General features: G+C 42.5%; 1 protein-coding gene across 2 annotated transcripts in view; it reads left to right on the top strand.

Moving 5' to 3' along the window:
* The first annotated feature begins 2,021 nt into the window (after positions 1 to 2,021).
* kif5c (kinesin family member 5C) overlaps positions 2,022 to 21,827 on the top strand; it is a 35,692-nt gene continuing 15,886 nt past the window's right edge. The window contains exons 1-12 of one of the 2 annotated variants that reach the window (XM_031796157.1): positions 2,022 to 2,614; positions 10,529 to 10,616; positions 10,719 to 10,792; positions 14,977 to 15,081; positions 15,670 to 15,718; positions 15,809 to 15,864; positions 16,023 to 16,110; positions 16,258 to 16,382; positions 16,613 to 16,717; positions 16,966 to 17,114; positions 17,478 to 17,626; positions 21,173 to 21,351. In XM_031796157.1, coding sequence (XP_031652017.1) covers positions 2,489 to 2,614; positions 10,529 to 10,616; positions 10,719 to 10,792; positions 14,977 to 15,081; positions 15,670 to 15,718; positions 15,809 to 15,864; positions 16,023 to 16,110; positions 16,258 to 16,382; positions 16,613 to 16,717; positions 16,966 to 17,114; positions 17,478 to 17,626; positions 21,173 to 21,351 — 1,293 coding nt within the window. In that variant the 5' untranslated portion in view covers positions 2,022 to 2,488. The remainder of the gene's footprint in view (positions 2,615 to 10,528; positions 10,617 to 10,718; positions 10,793 to 14,976; positions 15,082 to 15,669; positions 15,719 to 15,808; positions 15,865 to 16,022; positions 16,111 to 16,257; positions 16,383 to 16,612; positions 16,718 to 16,965; positions 17,115 to 17,477; positions 17,627 to 21,172; positions 21,352 to 21,827) is intronic. The other variant, XM_020499231.2, reaches the window with a different exon arrangement.

A 21,827-nucleotide genomic window follows, 5' to 3' on the forward strand; every position in this document is an offset into this window, starting at 1 on the left:
TTTTCTTTATTTTTTACTATTTTCTACATTGTATAATAATGAAGACATCAAAACTATGAAATAGCACATGGAATCACATAGTAACCAAAAAAGTGTTAAACAAATTAAAATATATTTTATATTTGAGATTCTTCAAAGTAGCCACCCTTTGCTTTGATGACAGCTTTGCACGCTCTTGGCATTCTCTCAACCAGCTTCATGTGGTAGTTACCTGGAATGCGTTTCTATTAACAGGTGTGCCATGTTAAGTTGATTTGTGGATTTCTTTCCTTAATGCTTTTGATCCAATCAGTTGTTGTGACAAGTAGGGGTGGTATACAGAAGATAGCCCTATTTGGTAAAAGACCAAATCCATATTAGGGTAAGAACAGCTCAAATAAGCAAAGGGAAATGACAGTCCATCATTACTTTAAGACATGAAGGTCAATCAATCTGGAAAATGTCCAGAACTTTGAAAGTTTCTTCAAGTGCAGACCCAGAGTTACCTCTGCTGCAGAGGATAAGTTAATTCGAGTTACTAGCCTCAGAAATTGCAGCCCAAATAAATGCTTCATAGAGTTCGAGTAACAGACAGATATCAACTGCTCAGAGGAGACTGCGTGAATCAGGCATTCATGGTCGAATTGCTGCAAAGAAATCACTACTAAAGGACACCTATAATAAGAGACTTGCTTGGGCCAAGAAACACAAGCAATGGACATTAGACTGGTGGAAATCTTTCCTTTGGTCTGATGAGTCCAAATTTGGACCACTGTGTCTTTGTGAGATGCAGAGTAGGTGAACGGATAATCTCCGCATGTGTGGTTCCCACCATGAAGCATGAACGATTTGGTGTGGGGCTGGTGACACTGGGATTTATTTTGAATTCACGGCACACTTAACCAGCATGGCTACCACAGCATTCTGCAGTGATACGCCATCCCATCCAGTTTGTGCTAAGTGGGACTATCATTGTTTTTTCAACAGAACAATGACCCAAAACCACCTCCAGGCTGTGTAAGGGCTATTTGACCAAGGAGAGTGATGGAGTGCTGCATCAGATGACCTGGCCTCTACAATCACCTGACCTCAACCCAATTGAGATGGTTTGGGATGAGTTGGGACTGCAGGGTGAAGGAAAAGCAGCCAACAAGTGCTCAGTATATTTGGGTAATCCTTCATGACTGTTGGAAAAGCATTCCTCATGAATCTGGTTGAGAGAATGACAAGAGTGCAAAGCAAAGGGCAAAGGCAAAGGGCGGCTACTTTGAAGAATCTCACATATAAAATATATTTGGATTTGTTTCACACTTGTTTGGTCACTACATGATTCCATATGTGTCATTTCATAGTTTTGATGTATTCACTATTCTACAATGTAAAAAATAAAGAAAACCCTTGAATGAGTAGCTGTGTCCAAAATTTGACTGGTACTGTATGTATTTCGCCTTGATTTAGGTTTTATTGTGGCTCTCGAAAGTTATTGTATGCTACACCTGTTGCTGGGGTTTAGTCTACAGAATCCTATAAACCTAGTAGTTATCCTTCACTGCCCCTGAGCAAGGCAGTTAACCCACTGTTCCCAGGGCGCCGAAGACGTGGATGTCGACTGTGGCAGCCTCCCGCACCTCTCTGATTCAAAGAGGTTAGGTTAAATGCGGAAGACACATTTCAGTTGAACAACTGACTAGGTATCCCCCCTTTCCCCTAAAATGTATTCCAATCGAGGTCAGGAGTGAGGTTGTAGTATAGGCTAAAACAGGCTTTTCGGCACTAGAGTCCTCTCTATGGGACACCACAGACGGTCGGGCCATCATTCACAGCAAACCCACTAGAGGGGAACATCGAGTTGAGTGATTAGCTTCCATGGAATATTGGACCATCAATTCCATTTTACACAGAAATAATTTGTTCTTATGGTGATGTTTAAAAATGTAACCTACCCGTGTAACACTTATTTACAACACATGCAAAGTTAAATTATCTTTACAATCTCTTGTTTTATATATTTTATCAATATGATTTGAATACTCCTCCCAGAATACCATAGAAGTCCCGTTCTGGCTGCAAGCGTGTTAGGCTACCGCAACATCAACATCCTCACCATCACTGAGGTGGACCAAAGTGGGATTGACAGCATTAGAGCAAGGAGCTTCAAATTGGTCGATGCTGGTCCTGATGCAAGACGCATCGGTGAATACGGGAAGTCTTTAACCAATGTTTGACCACGAAAAGGGGAACTCGCATTCAAATCGACGCTATCAAACGATAGCAGCCAGACCATTCATCAATCTATTGTTTTCCTTTTAAGCAGGTAACGTTAGACTAGGATTCAGCCTAGCGCCAATCGTTGAATTGACAGGGATGTCGATCGAGATTGAATTTCAGCGAATGACAAAGGAAATAAGTGCTTAATTCCATCTCGGTAAAATTGCAGTAAACTTCGCGATAGTTAGCCTAGAGAAAGTTATTTGGGTTATCTGGTTGGAAATAACCTAGTGCTGTGGACATGGCGGATGCTGCTGAGTGCGGTGTAAAAGTGATGTGCCGATTCAGGCCTTTGAATGAATCGGAAACCAACAGAGGAGATAAATACATCCCGAAATTCAAAGGCGAAGACACGGTGGTAATAACGGTGAGTAAATCTTAATAATTTCATATATATATATATATATATATATATATACGCCTAATATCCATGGTGTAGTCTACAAACAAAGCCATGATACAGGTGCCTAAATTCACTCAAATTCAGTCTGAAAAAATAAATGTTGATGTGCAAGTTGACATTGTTTTATACGAATTAATAAATAGGCGGTTAATGGGCATTTGTTTTGAAGAATAATGGTGGAAATGCCAAATAGAGTGACCAACATTTTGATCAATGATTCCTGTACTCTGCTATCAATGGAAGCGTCTCTCCAATTTGGGTCTGGATGGATCATGATCGAGCTACAGGGGCATAATTACCCATGATGTACGCTTGGTGTCAAACGAATAGATAGTAAAATAGTACGCTGTGAATGGTTATCTCGAATTCATCATCATTAATTCAGTTTGCCTAGTGGTGTTCAATGGTCACCGAATGGACGGTAGAATTCACACCTTTCCCCCAAGGGTCTGCGAGTCTGTAGACTGTCAATGTGTGTGCTGTCATCAATGGCATTACCAACCTATTACGTCATCAACGTTAAATTGAAATGAATATAACCATCTTCGCTGTAGGTGAACATTAACTTTCATTGAAAGTTCGTTGTATGTTATGCTTAGTCATTTCAATGTCATTACATTTCCATCCTGATGAGAAAGCTATGGTCTCATAATTCCTTAATGTCCCTTCATCTTTCTGCTCTTTTGCACACCAATATCTCTACCTGTACATAACCATCTGATCATTTATCACTCCAGTGTTAATCTGCAAAATTGTAATTATTCGACTACCTCATGCCTTTTGCACACAATGTATATAGACTCCCCTTTTTTTTCTTCCTATTGTGTTATTGACTTGTTAATTGTTTACTCCATGTGTAACTCTGTGTTGTCTGCTCACACTGCTATGCTTTATCTTGGCCAGGTCGCAGTTGCAAATGAGAACTTGTTCTCAACTAGCCTACCTGGTTAAATAAAGGTGAAATAAATAAATAAATAAAATTTTGCATGCTTTTCACTTCACCCCTACCTACATGTACAAATGGGTTGATCTAAAAGGTTATTCGTTTTAAGGTAGATCATAAAACAACCTCTCTGAAAGAACAAATAAAAGTATTATATTGTCAGTACATGGAATAAAATGATAACACAGGCTCATATTTGAAATCAGAACGAGAAGTATCACCCTCCCTCCTTTGTAGTGGCCACCCTAAATCAAGGTTTGATTCTATTGCTACTACAGCTAGAGGCTCCCAGCATGAAGCCAGTCAGAGTCTGCATGAGTGGAGCCCATTACATGGGGAACAGCCTAGTTTGTCTTAGTTTGGCCTGTCTAAACCCATAGAGACATCATCATTGACCGGACAGTAATTGGAATGGAAAACCTATGTCATCCCAGGGAGGGGAAGGCAAAAGAGGAAATGACCATCAGAAGAGAGAACTGCTGGCTGAGTGAGTTTAAGTAGCGTAAATAAGGACCGTTTTTTTTACCGGTAATGGAAAAAGGGAGGGGGTTGCGAAGAAGCTGATTGAAGCATTACCTAGGACATCAGACGTGTGTGTCTGCTGTGTGTTTGTGCGCACGTTTAATTTCCCAGTTAGTGTTGGAATAGAGCCTGTGTTGGACTGATAGTATTGTGCTCAGGAGGATTTGTGCAGGTAGTCAGTGTGTCTCGTTTGCCGTCGTCTGAGTTCTCCTAGGCTAAGCTGTGCTGTGAAATACACAAAGCCAGCATACCTATTTCCTCAGTTCTGCCACTAGCCCGCTCCTCTCCCATATGCTAGCATCATCCTAGCTGTGCCCCTCCTCCTCCTCTTACTTAGCCTTGGGGGAATATACATGGTTCAGTGCCAGGGCAGCTTCACTGATCTCTAGCTCATCTTAGGCTGAAAGATGACATCAGTAAAAGACCCATGATGTTTATTATTTGACTGGAGAAATGGATGACTAGACCTACAGTACATCATGTTTTTGGAGGCCCAGGGATCATTGCTCACACTGCATGCTTCTGCGAGAACAGGTGCTCAGTGGGAAGTATAGTATAGGTGATAGGGATGGTCACTCTCAGTGAGTGTTTCACACACACAGAGGGTTACGATCCCCAACAGTGCAGCATCTGAACCTCAGCTCTCAATTAAATGTTTTGCATTGGACACTTGGGATTTGGGAAAAAAAAAAGATATTTATATCGAGATATTCTTTTTGACGATATATTGGATCGTTTTGACAATGTCGCAATATTCTTTTTGCGCTAGTTTGCTGTAGCTGCACCATAACGCCAATACTTTTCCTTCATAGCTTGTTCTCCGCCTTGTTTTTAAATCAGGAGCCCATTTGTTTTCAGTACTCTTATTTCCATGACTGATCAATATGTTTAGAACATCAAATCGCAATGAAATCACAGTATCGGACCGCAACACATATAGAATCGTGAGAATCGCAATACATATTGTATCGGCACCTAAGTATCGTGATGACATCGTATCGTGAGGTCCCTGGTAATTCCCAACCCTATTACACACCCTTATCTTAAGGCTAATATCGATCTGGGATTTTATTTCTTTTTTTCATAGGTTAGAATATCTAGCTAAATGTCCCCTCCCTGCTATTGTCCCAAGTTATTGGGTTACTCATCACAAGCGTTACGCTGGAGGATCGGATCCAGTATGAACAGTTGTTACAAACTGTGGACACAGTAGCTTAACACATGCACATATATTATAGGCCCACTGTGACTGCATTTAACTGAACTCCCTTCATTATGGACTGTTAAATAATGAATCTGTTTGGAACCTATGCAAAGCAAGGCAGGTTCCCTTTGTGCCGACACGTCCGACATTAGTGTTTGCCTTAGCCCAGGGGAAGGTGTGGGGGTATTGTTGCATAAAGCCAAACCAGACAGAGAAACATTAATGCATGGATCGTTTGTAAAGGGGGGAAGGGGAACGTGTTCGGTAACAAACACACACATTCAGGCCTACTCTTGTTCTTTCCATCTGTTACACTAAATCAGATAGAAATATATTACATATTTACTAGAAGCCTAGAGTAGATCTACATATCATGCAAAATAAAGCAATGCACCATGTATTCCTCTTATTCTTGCCCTGACATTTAGATGTATTGATTTGCAGCATCCTTTCCATTTTGTAACCTACAGTAGTCTAATTGCTTAACAGAGAGAAGCTGATGATTTCATGCACATAATTGCAAAGCTTCAAACAGCCATGTACTGGTTGCGAAATTAACCGGGGCGCCTGGCACCTTCTACCAGACCCTTTTTAAAGGCACTTCAATCTTTTGTATTTCCCATTCACCCTCTGAATGGCACACGTACACAATCCGTCTCAATTGTCTCAAGGCTTAAAAATCCTTCTTTAACCTGTCTTCTCCCCTTTATCTACACTTATTGAAGTGGATTTAACATGTGACATCAATTAGGGATCATAACTTACACATGGATTCACCCTGGTCAGTCTATGTCATGTTTTGTACACTCAGTGTACATTTAGGGAGAAATCTCCAAATCCTCATTTGAGGCTGGGGAGGGCTCTGCTGTGTGTAATATATTTTTTTGTGACTCTCCATTAAAGCGAGGATTAAATTGCCTGTGAAATCTGTAATTGGAAAAATCACAGCAAAACACAATTTATGACTGTGTCCCTTTGATTTAGTTTGATCCTGTGCATGGTTGGTTGTCAATGTCCACATACAGTGATCTTTATCAACATGTTGCCCAGATAAGATCTGTGATGTGCTGCAATAAGGTTAACCTCTCAATCTCTGTTTCTTTTGTGTGGGGTGTGGGTGAACACATGAACATATGGGGGTGGGGCAGGACTGGCTTTGGTTGAGACATTCATGTCACCGATTTAGACAAAGCCCCACTACAGAATTCAATGGTGAAGGTGCATAAAGATGGAGGAATTCCAATATGACATCATTGTTTTTAGCACTACCAACAGAGTTCTTAAACTATGGTGCGTGACATGGTTCAATATACCAGCAAATCAGCACAATCTACTTTTTAGTCTTTTTTTTTAAATTCCCGCTGTTGGAGCTTGAATTTGGATCATGTATACTGTGCTAATTACGATACAAAAAAAACATTAACAGAAAGTTATGTACAATATGGCATACTGAGCAAACGAGACATTTGTTGTAAGTACATGGGGGCCGCCATTTTATGCATTTTCACCTTACCCAAATTTGATTTTATACGAGTAGTAATGGTGTTTGACACCATGCTTATTTATACAAATCAATACAACGAGCCCTTCCCAATGATGTAGATTTTCTTTTAATTATAATAAAAATAAAATGTGTAACACAAGGAGTAAAATACACAAGAATGGAGCTATATACATGCAGTACCAGTGCCAGATCAATGTGCAAAGGTACAAGGTAACTGAGGTAGATACAGTTTGTACATGAAGGCAGGGTAAAGTGACTAGGCATCAGGAAGATGAATAATAACAAGAGTAAATTCAGAACAGAGTACCAGCAGTTTATGAGTGTAAAAGTGTGTGTTTATCTGTGTTTGTTTTGTGGCGGTATGCTTGTGTGTGTTATGTGAGTGTGTGTGCACGTATGTAGTGTATGTGTGTGGGTTTTGTGGGAGAGTAGTGTGTGTGTGTGAGTGAGTGTGTATATACATGTATAGTCTTATGCGTGTGCATCGAAATCAGTGCAGAAAGTCCGGATAACCATTTAATTTACAATTTAGCAGTCATATCATGGCTATTTAGCAATCTTATGGCTTGGGGTTAGAAGTCGTCTTTCATGGACAATGCACAGCACATGCTACTGGCTGCTCTCTCCAGCAGCACTGGTTTAAATTGACACAACTTACTACTATAGCCTCAACCTGTTTTAGACAAACATATACAGTACATCACTTATTTATTAATGTGCACAACAATGATGTATTAGATTACAATGTGTAGTGTATTTATTAAGGGAATAGCGTGTTTACGGTATTAAGCAAACAAGCCCAGCCTTGTTTCAGTTCTATTGCTGGTTCTGTGTGTATTTATAGAGGTGAAATATAGCTGTGTCTTTGTTTGGTCGAGATACAGGGCCGTGGCTGGAGCAATGAGATGCAGCTGGGTCTCTTGGGTCATTTTGTCTCCATGACGATGTATGCCGGATGTCATTAGAGATGATTGAAAAGGGAGCTGGAGGTCACAGGCTAGAATCATCGTCGCCAATTACAAGCACACAGACCAACACACCCTTTACAAAGAGAGTGTATGCATGGTCACACATACAAGTGTATCTCTTTCCTACACCTGCTCTCTCTCTCTCTCTCTCTCTCTCTCTCTCTCTCTCTCTCAAAAGAAGTTAGGTACCAGTATACCCTGCTAAAGACCCTCGTCAGGCGGTCCTCCAGCATAATGATGTGCACACAGTGAGAGCATGTTCCTTTAATAATGCCTGAGACATCATGCAGTCCAGAAGAGCAAAGGCCTTGGCCTTCCTTTGGGACAGTACATCAATTATTGAGAGGTCTAACATGGCATTTAGAACATGTGTGTGTGTCTATGTACCTGCCTGCACGTGTGTGTGTGTGTGTGTCTGTGTACCTGCCTGCACGTGCGTGTGTGTGTGTCTGTGTACCTGCCTGCACGTGCGCGTGTGTATGTGTCTGTGTACCTGCCTGTACGTGCGTGTGTGTGTGTGTGTCTGTGTACCTGCCTGCACGTGCATGTGTGTGTGTACCTGCCTGCACGTGCGTGCGTGTGTGTCTGTGTACCTGCCTGCACGTGCGTGCGTGCGTGTGTGTGTGTCTGTGTACCTGCCTGCACGTGCGTGCGTGTGTGTGTGTCTGTGTACCTGCCTGCACGTGCGTGCGTGTGTGTGTGTCTGTGTACCTGCCTGCACGTGCGTGCGTGTGTGTGTGTCCACACATCATTTATTGAGCTTGTGGAATAGTGTATGTGTGGTCACATACGTTTGTAAATCTTGCAGACTGCTGCAATACTGCTATGGGTTTTCAATTTGACTTTCAAGCTTGGCTAAAGGTATTGCTCATAAGTCATTCAGAACGCACGGAGTGTATTGAGCTGTGAGGTGAATTTATGGGAGACGTTATGATACAATTTCATTCCATATTGACATTTCATATCGACTAACCTGTACCCCCGCACATTGACTCGGTACCCCCTGTATATAGCCTCGTTATTGTTATTTTATTGTGTTACTTTTTATTTATATTTTTTTATGTATTTAGTAAGTACTTTCTTAACTCTATTTCTTGAACTGCATTGTTGGTTAAGGGCTTCTAAGTAAGCATTTCATGGTAAGGTTGTATTTGTATTTGTTGTATTTGCCACATGTGACAAATACCATTTGATTTGATTTGAAACGTTCTCGTAAAAAGACATTGAAATTGTTGACAGTGGCTACCTTATCTCTTTTAAATGTTTGGTGGTTGATAACCTTCATAAAACACCCAAGCAGTGCCCTACGATTGCTCAAAGGATCTTGCTGAGCAAGAGATTACGACATAGCCGACCGCCTTCCTGTCAGCGAGAGAGAGAGAGAGAGAGAAGTCTACAGCACTCAACAGCAATCATGTTTCCATCCTCCTCCTCCATCCGCTGAGTGACACCTGGAGCCGGCCGACATCCAATCATTGCAGGCCTCTCCCTGTGGGATGCAGTTTCCATGGCAACTGGGTCATTGTTGGAGCTTACCGCTGTTCGGGTTGACCCCGTGCCTGCGCTATAAAGGCCTGGAAAAAAAATAATCGCTCCTCTGTCAGAAAGCCGGTCCAGAACAAAGAGAGCCAAACATAAAACAAGCCGCTTAATAGCCTCCTTGGGTTGGGCTTGAATCAAACTGGACCACACACAGATACACAGGTGGTAGTGGCAGATGATGTCATGTGTGGGGTGGACCAGGCTATCATTGTCACATTGCCCCATGTTAGTTTCATATTGATTGATTTCTTGTTGTCTTTTCACCATTAATTCAGTCAGTCAGTGTGATAGGAAAATAGTGTGTTAGGAAAACAAGATGACCTCATTTAAAATATATATGTAGCTCCATTATCTTTTCTACATACTTTATATCTTGTTACAGTCATTTAAATGTACACTCTAAATGTTTTACCCTCCTAATTTCTTATTTTTTGCATGTTTTCGAGTGGTGGCAAATTAGTATTAGGGGAAACATTGCACAGAACCTAAATATTTCGTGCTAGCCCTCAACTTCACATTACTCTCTGATGTTGGGCAATAGCTGTACTAGAGGTTCAAGTGCGTCGTTGTATGATCTTGTTTATTTATGGTCGCAAACCATCTGTAACTACAACACTGATCCACAACATTGATCCATGTCAAATGTATGCGCCATGACTGTAAGTCGCTTTAAAAGGGTTTTCTATTATTATTATAAAAGTATTTGATTAACAGAAAAATGTTCAGTTGTCTCTGTCTCCAAAGTAACATAATAACGTCCAGGCCCATAGTGTAAGGTTGAGACAGGTGACCTGTCCTGTATTCTTGTGACAGGAGAACTGATTCGATGTCAGGCTAGCGTTGCCACGGCTCTACCTCAGAGCAGGAGGTGACTGGTTTAGTGTGACACCTGCTAGACTGACTGACTCTGAAACAGATCTGGAGAGAACAAGGTCACCAGATTCAAAGCACCTTGCTTGATGTAATGCAGACCCGATTTGATCACCTTGTCAGATTGTCAGACCCAGCTAGCAGTCAAAAGACTTTAAGAAACAGTGAGAAATGCCTGTGATGAAAAGTGTTCAACTTCCATTCAGTTTTGTTGATATGAAAATAACTCAAGGCTTTAGCTTGACACTGATTTCTCAGGGGAAAATGAAAGGTGGAATGAGATGGGGACTCTCTTGACAGTTTCCTTCCTCCTTTTTCCATGCAGGGCAAGCCTTATGTGTTTGACCGAGTCCTGCCACCCAACACAGCCCAGGAGCAGGTCTATGATGCCTGTGCCAAGCAGATCGTCAAAGGTAAACGCTGTGCAATATAATCTCACATCCTCACCGTCGTCATGTGAACTCAGTTTCAGACCTATTTTGAAAGAGTTAACCCCACTGTGTTTTGTTTTGCAGATGTGTTGGGTGGGTACAATGGAACCATCTTTGCCTATGGCCAGACCTCATCAGGCAAGACTCACACCATGGAGGTAAGTCTGGAGGACATTTTGAGTCCTCATTGGGATTTGAATGAGAGCCAAAGAGATTCGGTCAGAGATTAGATTAAGGATAGCAGTATTGAATAATGATATACGTAATCACAGGACATGTGAAGCCACAGTGCAAGTATGGCCATTAGCAGCTAGTTTTAAGGAGCTTTACAAGACAGCACGACGGAGAGGCCCATGGAACATGAAACTGTATAAAGAGGAGACAGAGGTGCAGTCTAGAAGCAGGGTGAACCTTTGGCCTCACTGCCTGCATCATCTGTAGAGGGTCTAGTGACCCATTGACTGAGCAGGGATTGACTGGAGTTTAAGCCGTTTCCCTCAGTCATAATCCTAACATGGGAGAGAGTCGCACAAACATGATTTTTACAGGCGGATCGGAATTGTGCAGTGGTTTCTACTGAGGCAGCATGACACTTGAGATTTCACTGACAAACACATTTGAAGCTGTATCTGTCAAACACGTTTGTTTCATTAAAGGGAGGTGCCAGTCAGGCAGCATTCAAACACACACACACACAAATATGAATATTTTCAGTAAAAAATCTTGTTCAAGCTTGTGAGAAATGTAATTCCTAATTCTCCTCAGATGGGAACATTCACCAACAGTCCCTCCCTCCTGCTGCGTCTTCCTTCCTGGCATACCTTTATTTAGCCCGACTGTCTATGCCAGACGGCGCGCCAAAATAGCAGCGAGGTGCTTCTCTGCCACAGTTCACACGATGTGCCGCCATGCGATTTACACATACAGTATAGCCTCCTACTCAGCTGCAGCCGTTCCCCTGGTAACAGCCCAGAGATTCTTCAGCAAGCTTGAAATGGAGAAACATTTATACCATCCACAGGTTTCCTTAGCAGGTGATGGAAGGGTGGGGAAAGAGATGGTAGCAGTATGATTAGCTTCCATGCAAGCTCTGCCAGCCTGACCAGAATGTACAACTATCCCTGTTATGTGTTTCATCTAAAACGCTATTATACATCTCCCCATACCTAGAATCAAATTACAGTTTGAAGGACGTAGCAGCCCTGAGGCGAAGGGCAAACGGTAATAGTCCATTGCAGAGTAAATTATTGCAGAGACAATAACATTTTTAAATTGCAATTTGGCTGTTTAAGGAAGGGTCAGACTGAATTAAATGGGGATTGGGATGGAGATGAGAGGACTACACTTTTGAAGGGATACAGGCTGTCCGAGGAGTCTGTAATGAAACCCCCTTGAGGTATCATGTATATTTCATTTTAATATGTGGACATAGGCCTTATGTAGACTAAGGGTGTTTTCACACTCGGTCCCTTTTAGACAATTGTTTTTAACTCATCTTTTGAGGTGGCCTGAGTTCGTCTTGCTTGAATTCCTCTGTCCAGTTCCCTTTTTTTAGGTTAATGTGAACACAAAGCTCCCCAGGCTCACTTGTCATAAATCCCTCACCACACACTAGAACACTGCAACACCGTTTCCTCTGCCGTGAACCCTCACATTGGTGCCACAAAAGAGAGAAGATGATGATGTGCAGGTTCGCAGAAAAAAATGTGTGCTGTTTCTGAAAATTAATTATCGATTTTCAAGGATGCCAAAATATGTGTTGAGTTTTTAGGTCAGATCATTTTTTTGCAATATGTTGTATATAAAGAGCCGTTTATTCTCTTGTGGGATTTGAATAGTGGGAGAAGAAAACAATATATTTGGTGATAATCACAGCATAGGGTACAAAATCAATTCTAGCTCTTAAAGGAACAGTAGCCTAGATTGGATGTATTATAGCATTATTTAGTCTGTAGTTATTCTTCTACTACTTATTCTGTTACCAATAATATTTACATGTTAACAGTGTCTTCTGGTGGCAATTATTATGTTTAATCTTTTAACTAAATGCAATCTATTAGCTCCCAAACTGTAAGGTACTTTATAAATAGGTGATAAGATGTTATGATGGAATGGGTTGTCCTGCACTTTGTAAAAACCCAGAATGCATTGATTGAATTTTCTAAACATAGCAATGTGAATGCAAAGAAGACTCGGACCACAGAATAGGTGAAGTGAACTGGCAAAAGAGTTGAGTCCTCATTCAAAGGCAAGGGCTGTGTGAATACAAACCGAGTTCTTTAGCTTTTTTTTTACCCTAGAGTTCCCTTTAAAGAGGACCGAGATCGGTTATTTTAAAGAGGAATATACAGTGCATTCAGAAAGTATTCAGACCCCTTGACTTTTTCCACATATTTTTACATTACAGCCTTATTCTCTAATGTATTAAATTGTTTTTCCCCTCATAAATCTACAGGCAATACCCCATAAAAAAAAGAAAGTATTTTTTGTTGTTCTTGCTAATTTATAATAATTTTAAACAGAAATATCACATTTACATAAGTATTCAGACCCTTTACGCAGTACTTTGTTGAAGCACCTTTGGCAGTGATTACAGTCTTGAGTCTTCTTTGGTATGACGCTACAGGCTTGCACACTTGTATTTGGGGAGTTTCTCCAATTCTTCTCTGCAGATCCTCTCAAGCTCTGTCAGGTTTGATGGGGAGAGTTGCTGCACAGCTATTTTCAGGTCTCTCCAGAGATGTTCGATTGGGTTCAAGTTCGGGCTCTGGCTGGGCCACTCAATGACATTCAGAGACTTGTTCCGAAGCTGCTCCTGCATTGTCTTGGCTGTGTGCTTAGGGTCGTTGTCCTGTTGGAAGGTGAACCTTCGCCCCAATCTGAGGTCCTGAGCTCTCTGTAGCAGGTTTTCATCAAGGATCTCTCTGTACTTTGCTCCGTTCATCTTTCCCTAGATCCTGACTAGTCTCCCAGTCCCTGCCGCTGAAAAACATCCCCACAGCATCATGCTGCCAGTATCATGCTTCGCCGTAGGGATGGTGCCAGGTTTCCTCCAGACGTGACGCTTGGCATTCAGGCCAAAAAGTTCAATCTTGGTTTCATCAGGCCAGAGAATCTTGTTTCTCGTAGTCTGAGAGTCTTTAGGTGCCTTTTGGAAAACTCAAAGTGGGCTGCCATGTGCCTTTTACTGAGGAGTGGCTTCCGTCTGGTCATTCGACCATAAAGGCTTTATTGGTGGAGTGCTGCAGAGATGGTTGTCCTTCTGGAAGGTTCTCCCATCTCCACAGAGGAACTCTGGAGCTCTGTCAGAGTGACCATCGGGTTCTTGGTCACCTCCCTGACCAAAGGCCCTTCTCCCCCAATTGCTCAGTTTGGCCGGGTGGCCAGTTATAGCTCTATGTCTGGTTCCAAACTTCTTCCATTTAAGAATGATTGAGCCCACTGTGTTCTTGGGGACCTTCAATACTTCAGAATTGTTTTGGTACCCTACCCTGGATCTGTGCCTCGACGTAATCCTGGCTTGGTTTTTGCTCTGACATGCACTGTCAACTATGAGACCTTATATAGACAGGTGTGTGCTTTTTGAAATCATGTCCAATCAATTGAATTTACCACAGGTGGGCTCCAATCAAGTTGTAGAAACATCTCAAGGATGATAAATGGAAACAGGATGCACCTGAGCTCAATTTCAAGTCTCATAGCAAAGGGTCTGAATACTTATGTAAATACATTTCTAAAAATCTGTTTTCATTTTGGCATTGTCTGGTATTGTGTGTAAATTGATGACGAAAACAATCCATTTTAGAATAAGGCTGTAACGTAACAAAATGTGGAAAAGTAAAGGGGTTTGAATGCTTTCAGAATGCACTGTATCTGAAAACACCCTATGAGGGTTAAGGCTGAATGATTTGTCCTCTGTAAGAGCTTGATAGCAGCCTGTGATAAACCTCTGTCGCTACTTCACAGGAGGTTGGTGGCACCTTAATTGGGGAGGACGGGCTTGTGGTAATGGCTGGAGCGGAATGAGTGGAATGGTATCAAATCCATCAAACACATGGTTTCCATGTGTTTGATGCCATTTAATTTACTCTGTTCCAGACATTATTATGAGCCGTCCTCCCCTCAGCAGCCTCTACTGCGCTACTAGTAGTAACCTGACAGAGAGACTGAATATTTGTTTTTGAATTTTATAAATACTGTCACTTTTCCTCCTTGGGTCATTTTCTTCACATACATTTTGTGAGCAGCGTATTTTTTTGCACAAGCAGTTTAAAAAAATATATTGTCATGTTTTGGAAATGTTGGATGTTGTTTGTGAAAGATGTTGTGTTCTCCATCTCAGGGCAAGCTCCATGACTCCCAGCTGATGGGTATCATCCCCCGTATCGCCAGGGACATCTTTGACCACATCTACTCCATGGACGAGAACCTGGAGTTCCACATCAAGGTAACAGACACATCATGGAATGGCCCCTCTGAACCCTGGGCTAGTTGCTCAGTGAGTCTGTGTCCATGCGTCGTAGCTTAGCTTGCCTTCAAAGGAAATCGTCTGTGTTCATATAGCAGGATTTGTCGAAAGTGTAAGCTGAGTGTAAGATGTATGCAATAGCTTTTGAAAATATAATATTTGAATATTAAAAAAAAGACATGTTTGAATGGCATTTGTATTATACTGTTACCAAACCACCAGGTCCATAACAAGTGAATGGAACCGTTGTTGCGGTGACTGAGGATTAGTCCAGTGCTCGTTGCTGTGTTAGTGTTAGTGACAGGACCCACAGAGGTGCCAGTTCTGCTGGGGTGGCCTACACGTACCATATGGTCACTGCAGTGACACCTTCAGCCCGTGACTCTGTGGCTGTGTGTCCTCGCGGCCTTGCCTCTAGCAACTCAAATGGAAATGTTACAACACAAAAGTCTAGGAACCCAAGTGTTCATCTGTTAGAACAGTGAATCTTTCACGGAGGGCAAGACTGGCACAGGATCAATTCTGTCAGTGTGTTTCTGCTGCGTGTGATATGTTTTGTGTTTATAGGTCTCCTATTTTGAAATCTACTTAGACAAGATCAGAGACTTATTGGATGGTAAGTAAGGACTTTATTTCTAGTTTTACTAAGTTCAGATTTCTAAATACTGAGGTGGATAATTTTGATGTATATATTTTTCATTTTAAGTGTCAAAGACCAACCTAGCAGTGCATGAGGACAAAAACAAGGTGCCCTATGTTAAGGTGGGTATCCAATCGCTGTAGCTCAAGTTCTATAAACAGGAAGGTGTTGAATTGTTGATACTATGATTGCTCCTTCTCTTAACACAGTAATATTGCAGGTCATTACCCAGCAATCTTGTGGTCCTCACCTTCACACATATTCCCACTTTTCCACAAAGGGCTGTACGGAGCGCTTTGTGTCCAGTCCAGAAGAGGTTATGGATGTAATCGATGAAGGAAAATCCAATCGTCACGTGGCTGTTACAAGTATGGGCTTCTCTTTTCCTTCGGAATCACTAAAGTGCATGTTTAATAAAACCTACCCATTGATTTCCAGTGATTCAGCAAAAAGCCGCCCGCTTTCTGTGCTAGCACGGACTCAAATGTTGCTCTGCTTTTTGTTCGTCCATACAGACATGAATGAGCACAGTTCTCGCAGTCACAGCATCTTCCTCATCAACATCAAGCAGGAGAATGTAGAGACAGAACTGAAGCTGTCAGGAAAACTCTACTTGGTGGATCTGGCTGGCAGTGAGAAGGTCACAGTGCTTTCCCCTCTTTCTACGCTTATCTACCCTCCATCTGCCTCTCTCACTAGGTCTTCCCTTCCCTCTCTCCTCCCTCTCCTTCTCTCACTCTCTTCAATAAATCATCATTAAAATAACCTCTTCACACAGCATTTTGATTGAAGACCTATTAGACCTATCTTCTCCACAGAACTTGTTTGTGGTGACATCCTGCTGTGGGTATTTATTATCCTCTCCTTCAGGTCAGTAAAACTGGGGCAGAGGGATCTGTGTTGGACGAGGCCAAGAATATCAATAAGTCCCTCTCCGCCCTGGGAAACGTCATATCAGCTCTGGCCGAGGGAACTGTAAGTTATAAGTCTGTTTCACTGTGTTGAGGTTCTTTCTTTATCTCTCTCTCTCTCTCTCTCTCTCTCTCTCTCTCTCTCGCTCTCTCTCGCTCTCTCTCTCAGATTGATCATTTCCTTGTCCCATTTTACTAACATGTCCTTTTGTCTGTGACGTGAACATGAAATATTCTATAAAATAGCATTTGGTTACAGATGTTGCCTTATTTGTGAAGTTCCTCTTGATTTTCCCTCTTCCCGTCCTGTAGAAAACCCACGTGCCCTACAGAGACAGTAAGATGACCCGTATCCTGCAGGACTCTCTGGGGGGAAACTGTAGGACCACCATCATCATCTGTGCCTCCCCCTCTGTCTACAATGAGGCTGAGACCAAGTCCACCCTCATGTTTGGACAGAGGTTAGCACTCATACTACACACACTGTAGGGGGGTGTTCCGTGTTTCTCTTCTAGTCAGTCTGCAAGGGGGGATTTATTTGTGTGCCCTCATGGGGATGTAGTGAAAATAGAGATTAGATCTCTAATGAGTCTAGGAAGATCAGCTGTGACCTTGTTGCAATGCTGCTGTTTAGCCCACACCCAACAGCAAAGGTGATAAGAAATCAATAGAGATTATTGGAGTGTTGTAGTTCAGTGTCAGACCTTTGACCTTCAGTACACATACACTATTTGTGCAAAATACTACCATATGCCCTCTTCCATCCATCAATTCCAACCCCTGATGGAAATCCCCCCCCCTCTCTCTCTCTCTCAATGTTGCAGAGCTAAGACCATTAAGAACACAGTGTCAGTGAACCAAGAGCTGACAGCTGAGGAGTGGAAGAAGAAGTATGAGAAGGAGAAAGAGAAGACTAAAGGCTTGAAATACGTGATCCAGAAGCTTGAGACCGAGCTCAAACGCTGGAGGAAAGGTAACAAAGAAAGAGAGTAGAGGAGTGAAAGAGAGGGGGAGACAGAGAGAGGGGGGGGAGATAATGAGAGGAGTGAGTAGAGGAGAGGAGAGGAGAGGAGCGAGAGAGAGAGAGAGAGAGAGAAAACAAGAGAGGAGAGAGCGAAAAAAGAGACAGTGACAAAGACAGACAGTAGCTTGAGAAAAATGGAGAGAGAGAGGATAGGAAAGGAGAGAGAGCAAGAGAGAACAAAAAGAAAATGGAGAAGCTGTGTAGCAATTATGGTTAAACCAGACTAGAATCCTGATAAGCGCATCTCGAATGCAAGGGCCTCCCAGTACATGGAAATCAGTATGATCATTTACACAAACCCACTGTCATTTATTTGACTGTGCTCATAGTTACTCTACTACAGGAGCATCAGAGAGACTATAGATGTTTGCAGACATCTCCCAGCTACTCCTGGAATATGGAAGCTAAGGACTTCACTTGTATTCAGAGCTCATCGGGTTGTAGGGGATGTTGAACCATCATTGTTACTACTGAAACTCTGTTTTTATTTGATGAAATTGCTTTGATGAAAATCACGAAGTAGAACTCTGGATGACTCAGAGGAGGTTTGTTCATTGTATTCACTGAACACATACAGTGTATTCGGACATGATTCAGACCCCTTCCCCTTTTCCACATTTTCTTATGTTCCAGCATTATTCTAAAATGTATTCAAATATATTTTTTCCTGATTAATCAACACACAATACTCATAATGACAAAGTGAAAATAGGTTTTTAGAAATGGTTGCAAATGTATTAAAAACAAAAACAGAAATACCTTATTTACATAAGTATTCATAAGTAAGTAAGTATTCCTTTGCTATGAGACTCGAAATGGAGCTCAGGTGCATCCTGTTTCAATTGATCATCCAGATCATTCTTCAACTTGAATGAAGTCCGCCTGTGGTAAATTCAATTGATTGGACATGATTTGGTAAGGCACACCCCTGTCTATATAAGGTCCCATAGTTGACAGTGCATGTCAGAGTAAAAACCAACCCATGAGGTCGAAGGAATTGTGCGTAGAGCTCTGAGACAGGATTGTGTTGAGGCACAGATCTGGGGGAAGGGTAGCAAACCATTTTTGTAACTTTGAAGGTCCCCAAGAACACAGTGGCCTCCATCATTCTTAAATGAAAGTTTGGAACCACCAAGACTCTTCCTAGAGCTGGTGCCCGGCCAAACTAAGCAATCGGGGGAGAAGGGCCTTGGTCAGGGAGGTGACCAAGAACCTGATGGTTACTCTGACTGAGCTCCAGAGTTCCTCTGTGGAGATGGGAGAACCTTCCAGAAGGACAACTATCTCTGCAGCACTCCACCAATCAGGTCTTTATGGTAGAGTGGCCAGATGGAAGCCACTCCTTAGTAAAAGGCACATGGCAGCCCACTTTGAGTTTTCCAAAAGGCATCTAAAGGATTCAGACCATGAGAAACAAGATTCTCTGGTCTGATGAAACCAAGATTGAACTCTTTGGCCTGACTGCCAAGCGTCAAGTCTGGAGGAATCCTGGCACCATCCCTACGGTGAAGCATGGTGGTGGCAGCATCATGTTGTGGGGATGTTTTTCAGCGGCAGGGACTGGGAGACTAGTCAGGATCGAGGGAAAGATGAATGGAGCAAAGTACAGAGATATCCTTGATGAAAACCTGTTCCAGAGTGCTTAGGACCTTAGACTGAGCGTAGGTTCACGTTCCAACAGGACAATGACCCTACCCAAGAAGACTCAAGGCTGTAATCGTTGCCAAAGATGCTTCAGCAAAGTACTGAGTAAAGGGTCTGAAAACTTACGTAAATGTAATATTTAAGTTGTTTTTATTTTATTTATTGCTTTGCTTTGTCATTATGGGGTATTATTGTGTGTGGATTGATGAGGGGAAAAAACCATTTAATCAATTATAGAATAAGGCTGTAATGTAACAAAATGTGGAAAAAGTCAAGGGGTCTGTATACTATCAGAATGCACTGTATGTGTAGAATAGGCTTCTCTAATGGGGTTGGGGACTGAAGATGTTTTCCAAAACCACTCATCCGTTCACTCATTCTGTTTCCAGTTCTGTCATTTACTCACTGCTTAGTTCTCCCTTTGCCGGCTTTGTTTTTTCTAAATAAAACCCGTGTCAGAATAAATATCTTGTTGATGTTAGGATTTTGCCCAGCAGGCAATTTGACATCTTAGTTTGGGCTATGTTCTGAGTGAGTGACCTGGACAGAGGATGTTGTCTCTCAAAGGAATGGCCTTATTTAGATACAGTTTTCATCAAATGTATGTTCATCGTGAAATGCATTCTGAATGCGATGTTTGCGTCCTCCACTCAGTACTCATGCAGCAACCTGCTGTGCCTATATGCCTCCTTTTGTATTCATGAGATTGTGCAGATTGTGAATAATATTAGTAAGCACACATTATCTCCTATTTGCATTGCAAAATAATGCAAGCTGTAAGGCATCAACAGATTGTTGATACTCCCAAATGGGTTACATTGTATATCCCTGCAGCGTGTGAAGACCAGTATGGTCAGGGCTCTCCATTGTGGTGGTTAGAGAGATTTAATGTCACAATATTCTAGCTTTGTGTCACCTACCACAGTATACGGTAGGTATACGGACGGTGTGGACTGACGGTTGCCACGGCTACCCATCATTTCTTTACTGAAAGTGTATTCCTCTCTCTCTCCGAGATAAGATAACACATTCATGCGCTGCATTGTAGATTAGCCACAGCTACAAATGCCCAGACAGTCCTTGAAGATGGCAGAGTGCGGTCTGCCTCTGGATCTCTGAAGTAGAAGTCCCCCTCCCCCGAGCTCTGTCCACTTAGAACTCTACCCCCTCCCCCATCCCCCATCCCTTTTCCACCTTATCTTAAAGTCTCCACGAGAGCTGCCCAACACAGATTCATCCATCTTCCCCCCTTTCTGCTGTGAGAGGATTATCTCTGGGTGTGGTGATGTTTGGCTGGTCGGCACGGTCGGGGGCTAAGCCGCTCGCCTGGGTTCTGCCAGCGGGTATCAGCCTCATCACCTGTCACATTATTCATGTCCCATGTTTTATTTATTTATTTTTTATTTAACCTTTATTTAACTAGGCAAGTCAGTGAGGAACAAAAACCCGGACGACGCTGGGCCAATTGTGCGGTGCCCTATGGGACTCCCAATCACGGCCGGCTGTGATGCAGCCTGAATACAGCCTGGATACAGCCAATATCCCTGTCTCCTGTGGAAATGGGTTTGTGCTGGGCTGTGTTCTGTTTATGGGATGGAACGAAAATAGTTACACAAAGATAATAGATATTATTCTCCTCTGAGCTAAGACGATTTCTGTACAGTTTGTTTGTTTCTCCCTCAGTCTCATGTTATGAATGTGATAAGGACGTTTAGGCACATTTAGTGAGCTAAAATCTGTCAAAGCTGTCCATGCTTTCCCTCTCCATAACCCACAACTGTTTGGTTGAGGTCCATCACTCTAACCACTGCCCCCCCCCCCCCCTCCCTCCCCCCTCCCTCCCTCAACCAGGTGAGGCTGTTCCAGTGGAGGAACAGCTGAGCAGTAAGGAGAAGAAGAGCAACAGTGGTGACGCCATGGCCACGCCCATGATTGACACCATCGCCCCACCCCCTATCCCGCTGTTGGACGAGGAGAAGACCCGATACGAGGGGCTCATCACCGACTTGTACCAGCAGCTGGATGACAAGGTGGGCGGGGCCAGAGAGGAATAGATGGGGCTTCCCAGTCTTAATGTTTACAGTTTCCGATAATGCCGAGAGCACATGAATGCAGCATAATGACTCACGGAGTGATGAGGGGTCATGGATGACTGAAAATGGGCTGTGTCTGTGGTTAATTGAGGTGGGACAGTTTGTAGATTTTATGAACCACAGGATGGCTTTAATCAAATGCAAATGCTATATAATCATATACATGCATAATTCTGTGGAATTATTGTAAATCTGGTTTAATGACCCAGACATTTACCTAATAAGGGGTGATTAGATTGATTATCCTCAGATCATAAATCTCAAGACAATTAACTGTTGGGAAAATAAACATTGGTGTGCACACAAATCCGTCTCACACTAGCAGCCATAGCCCTGCTTTAGCTAACCCCCCCCCCCTCCCCCCATTGGTCAATCCAAACCTGAATGCAACATTTTGGTATTGTATTTTTCTT

The sequence above is a fragment of the Oncorhynchus kisutch genome, linkage group LG2 (genome assembly GCF_002021735.2).
Source record: "Oncorhynchus kisutch isolate 150728-3 linkage group LG2, Okis_V2, whole genome shotgun sequence".
In the NCBI taxonomy this organism is placed as follows: domain Eukaryota; kingdom Metazoa; phylum Chordata; class Actinopteri; order Salmoniformes; family Salmonidae; genus Oncorhynchus; species Oncorhynchus kisutch.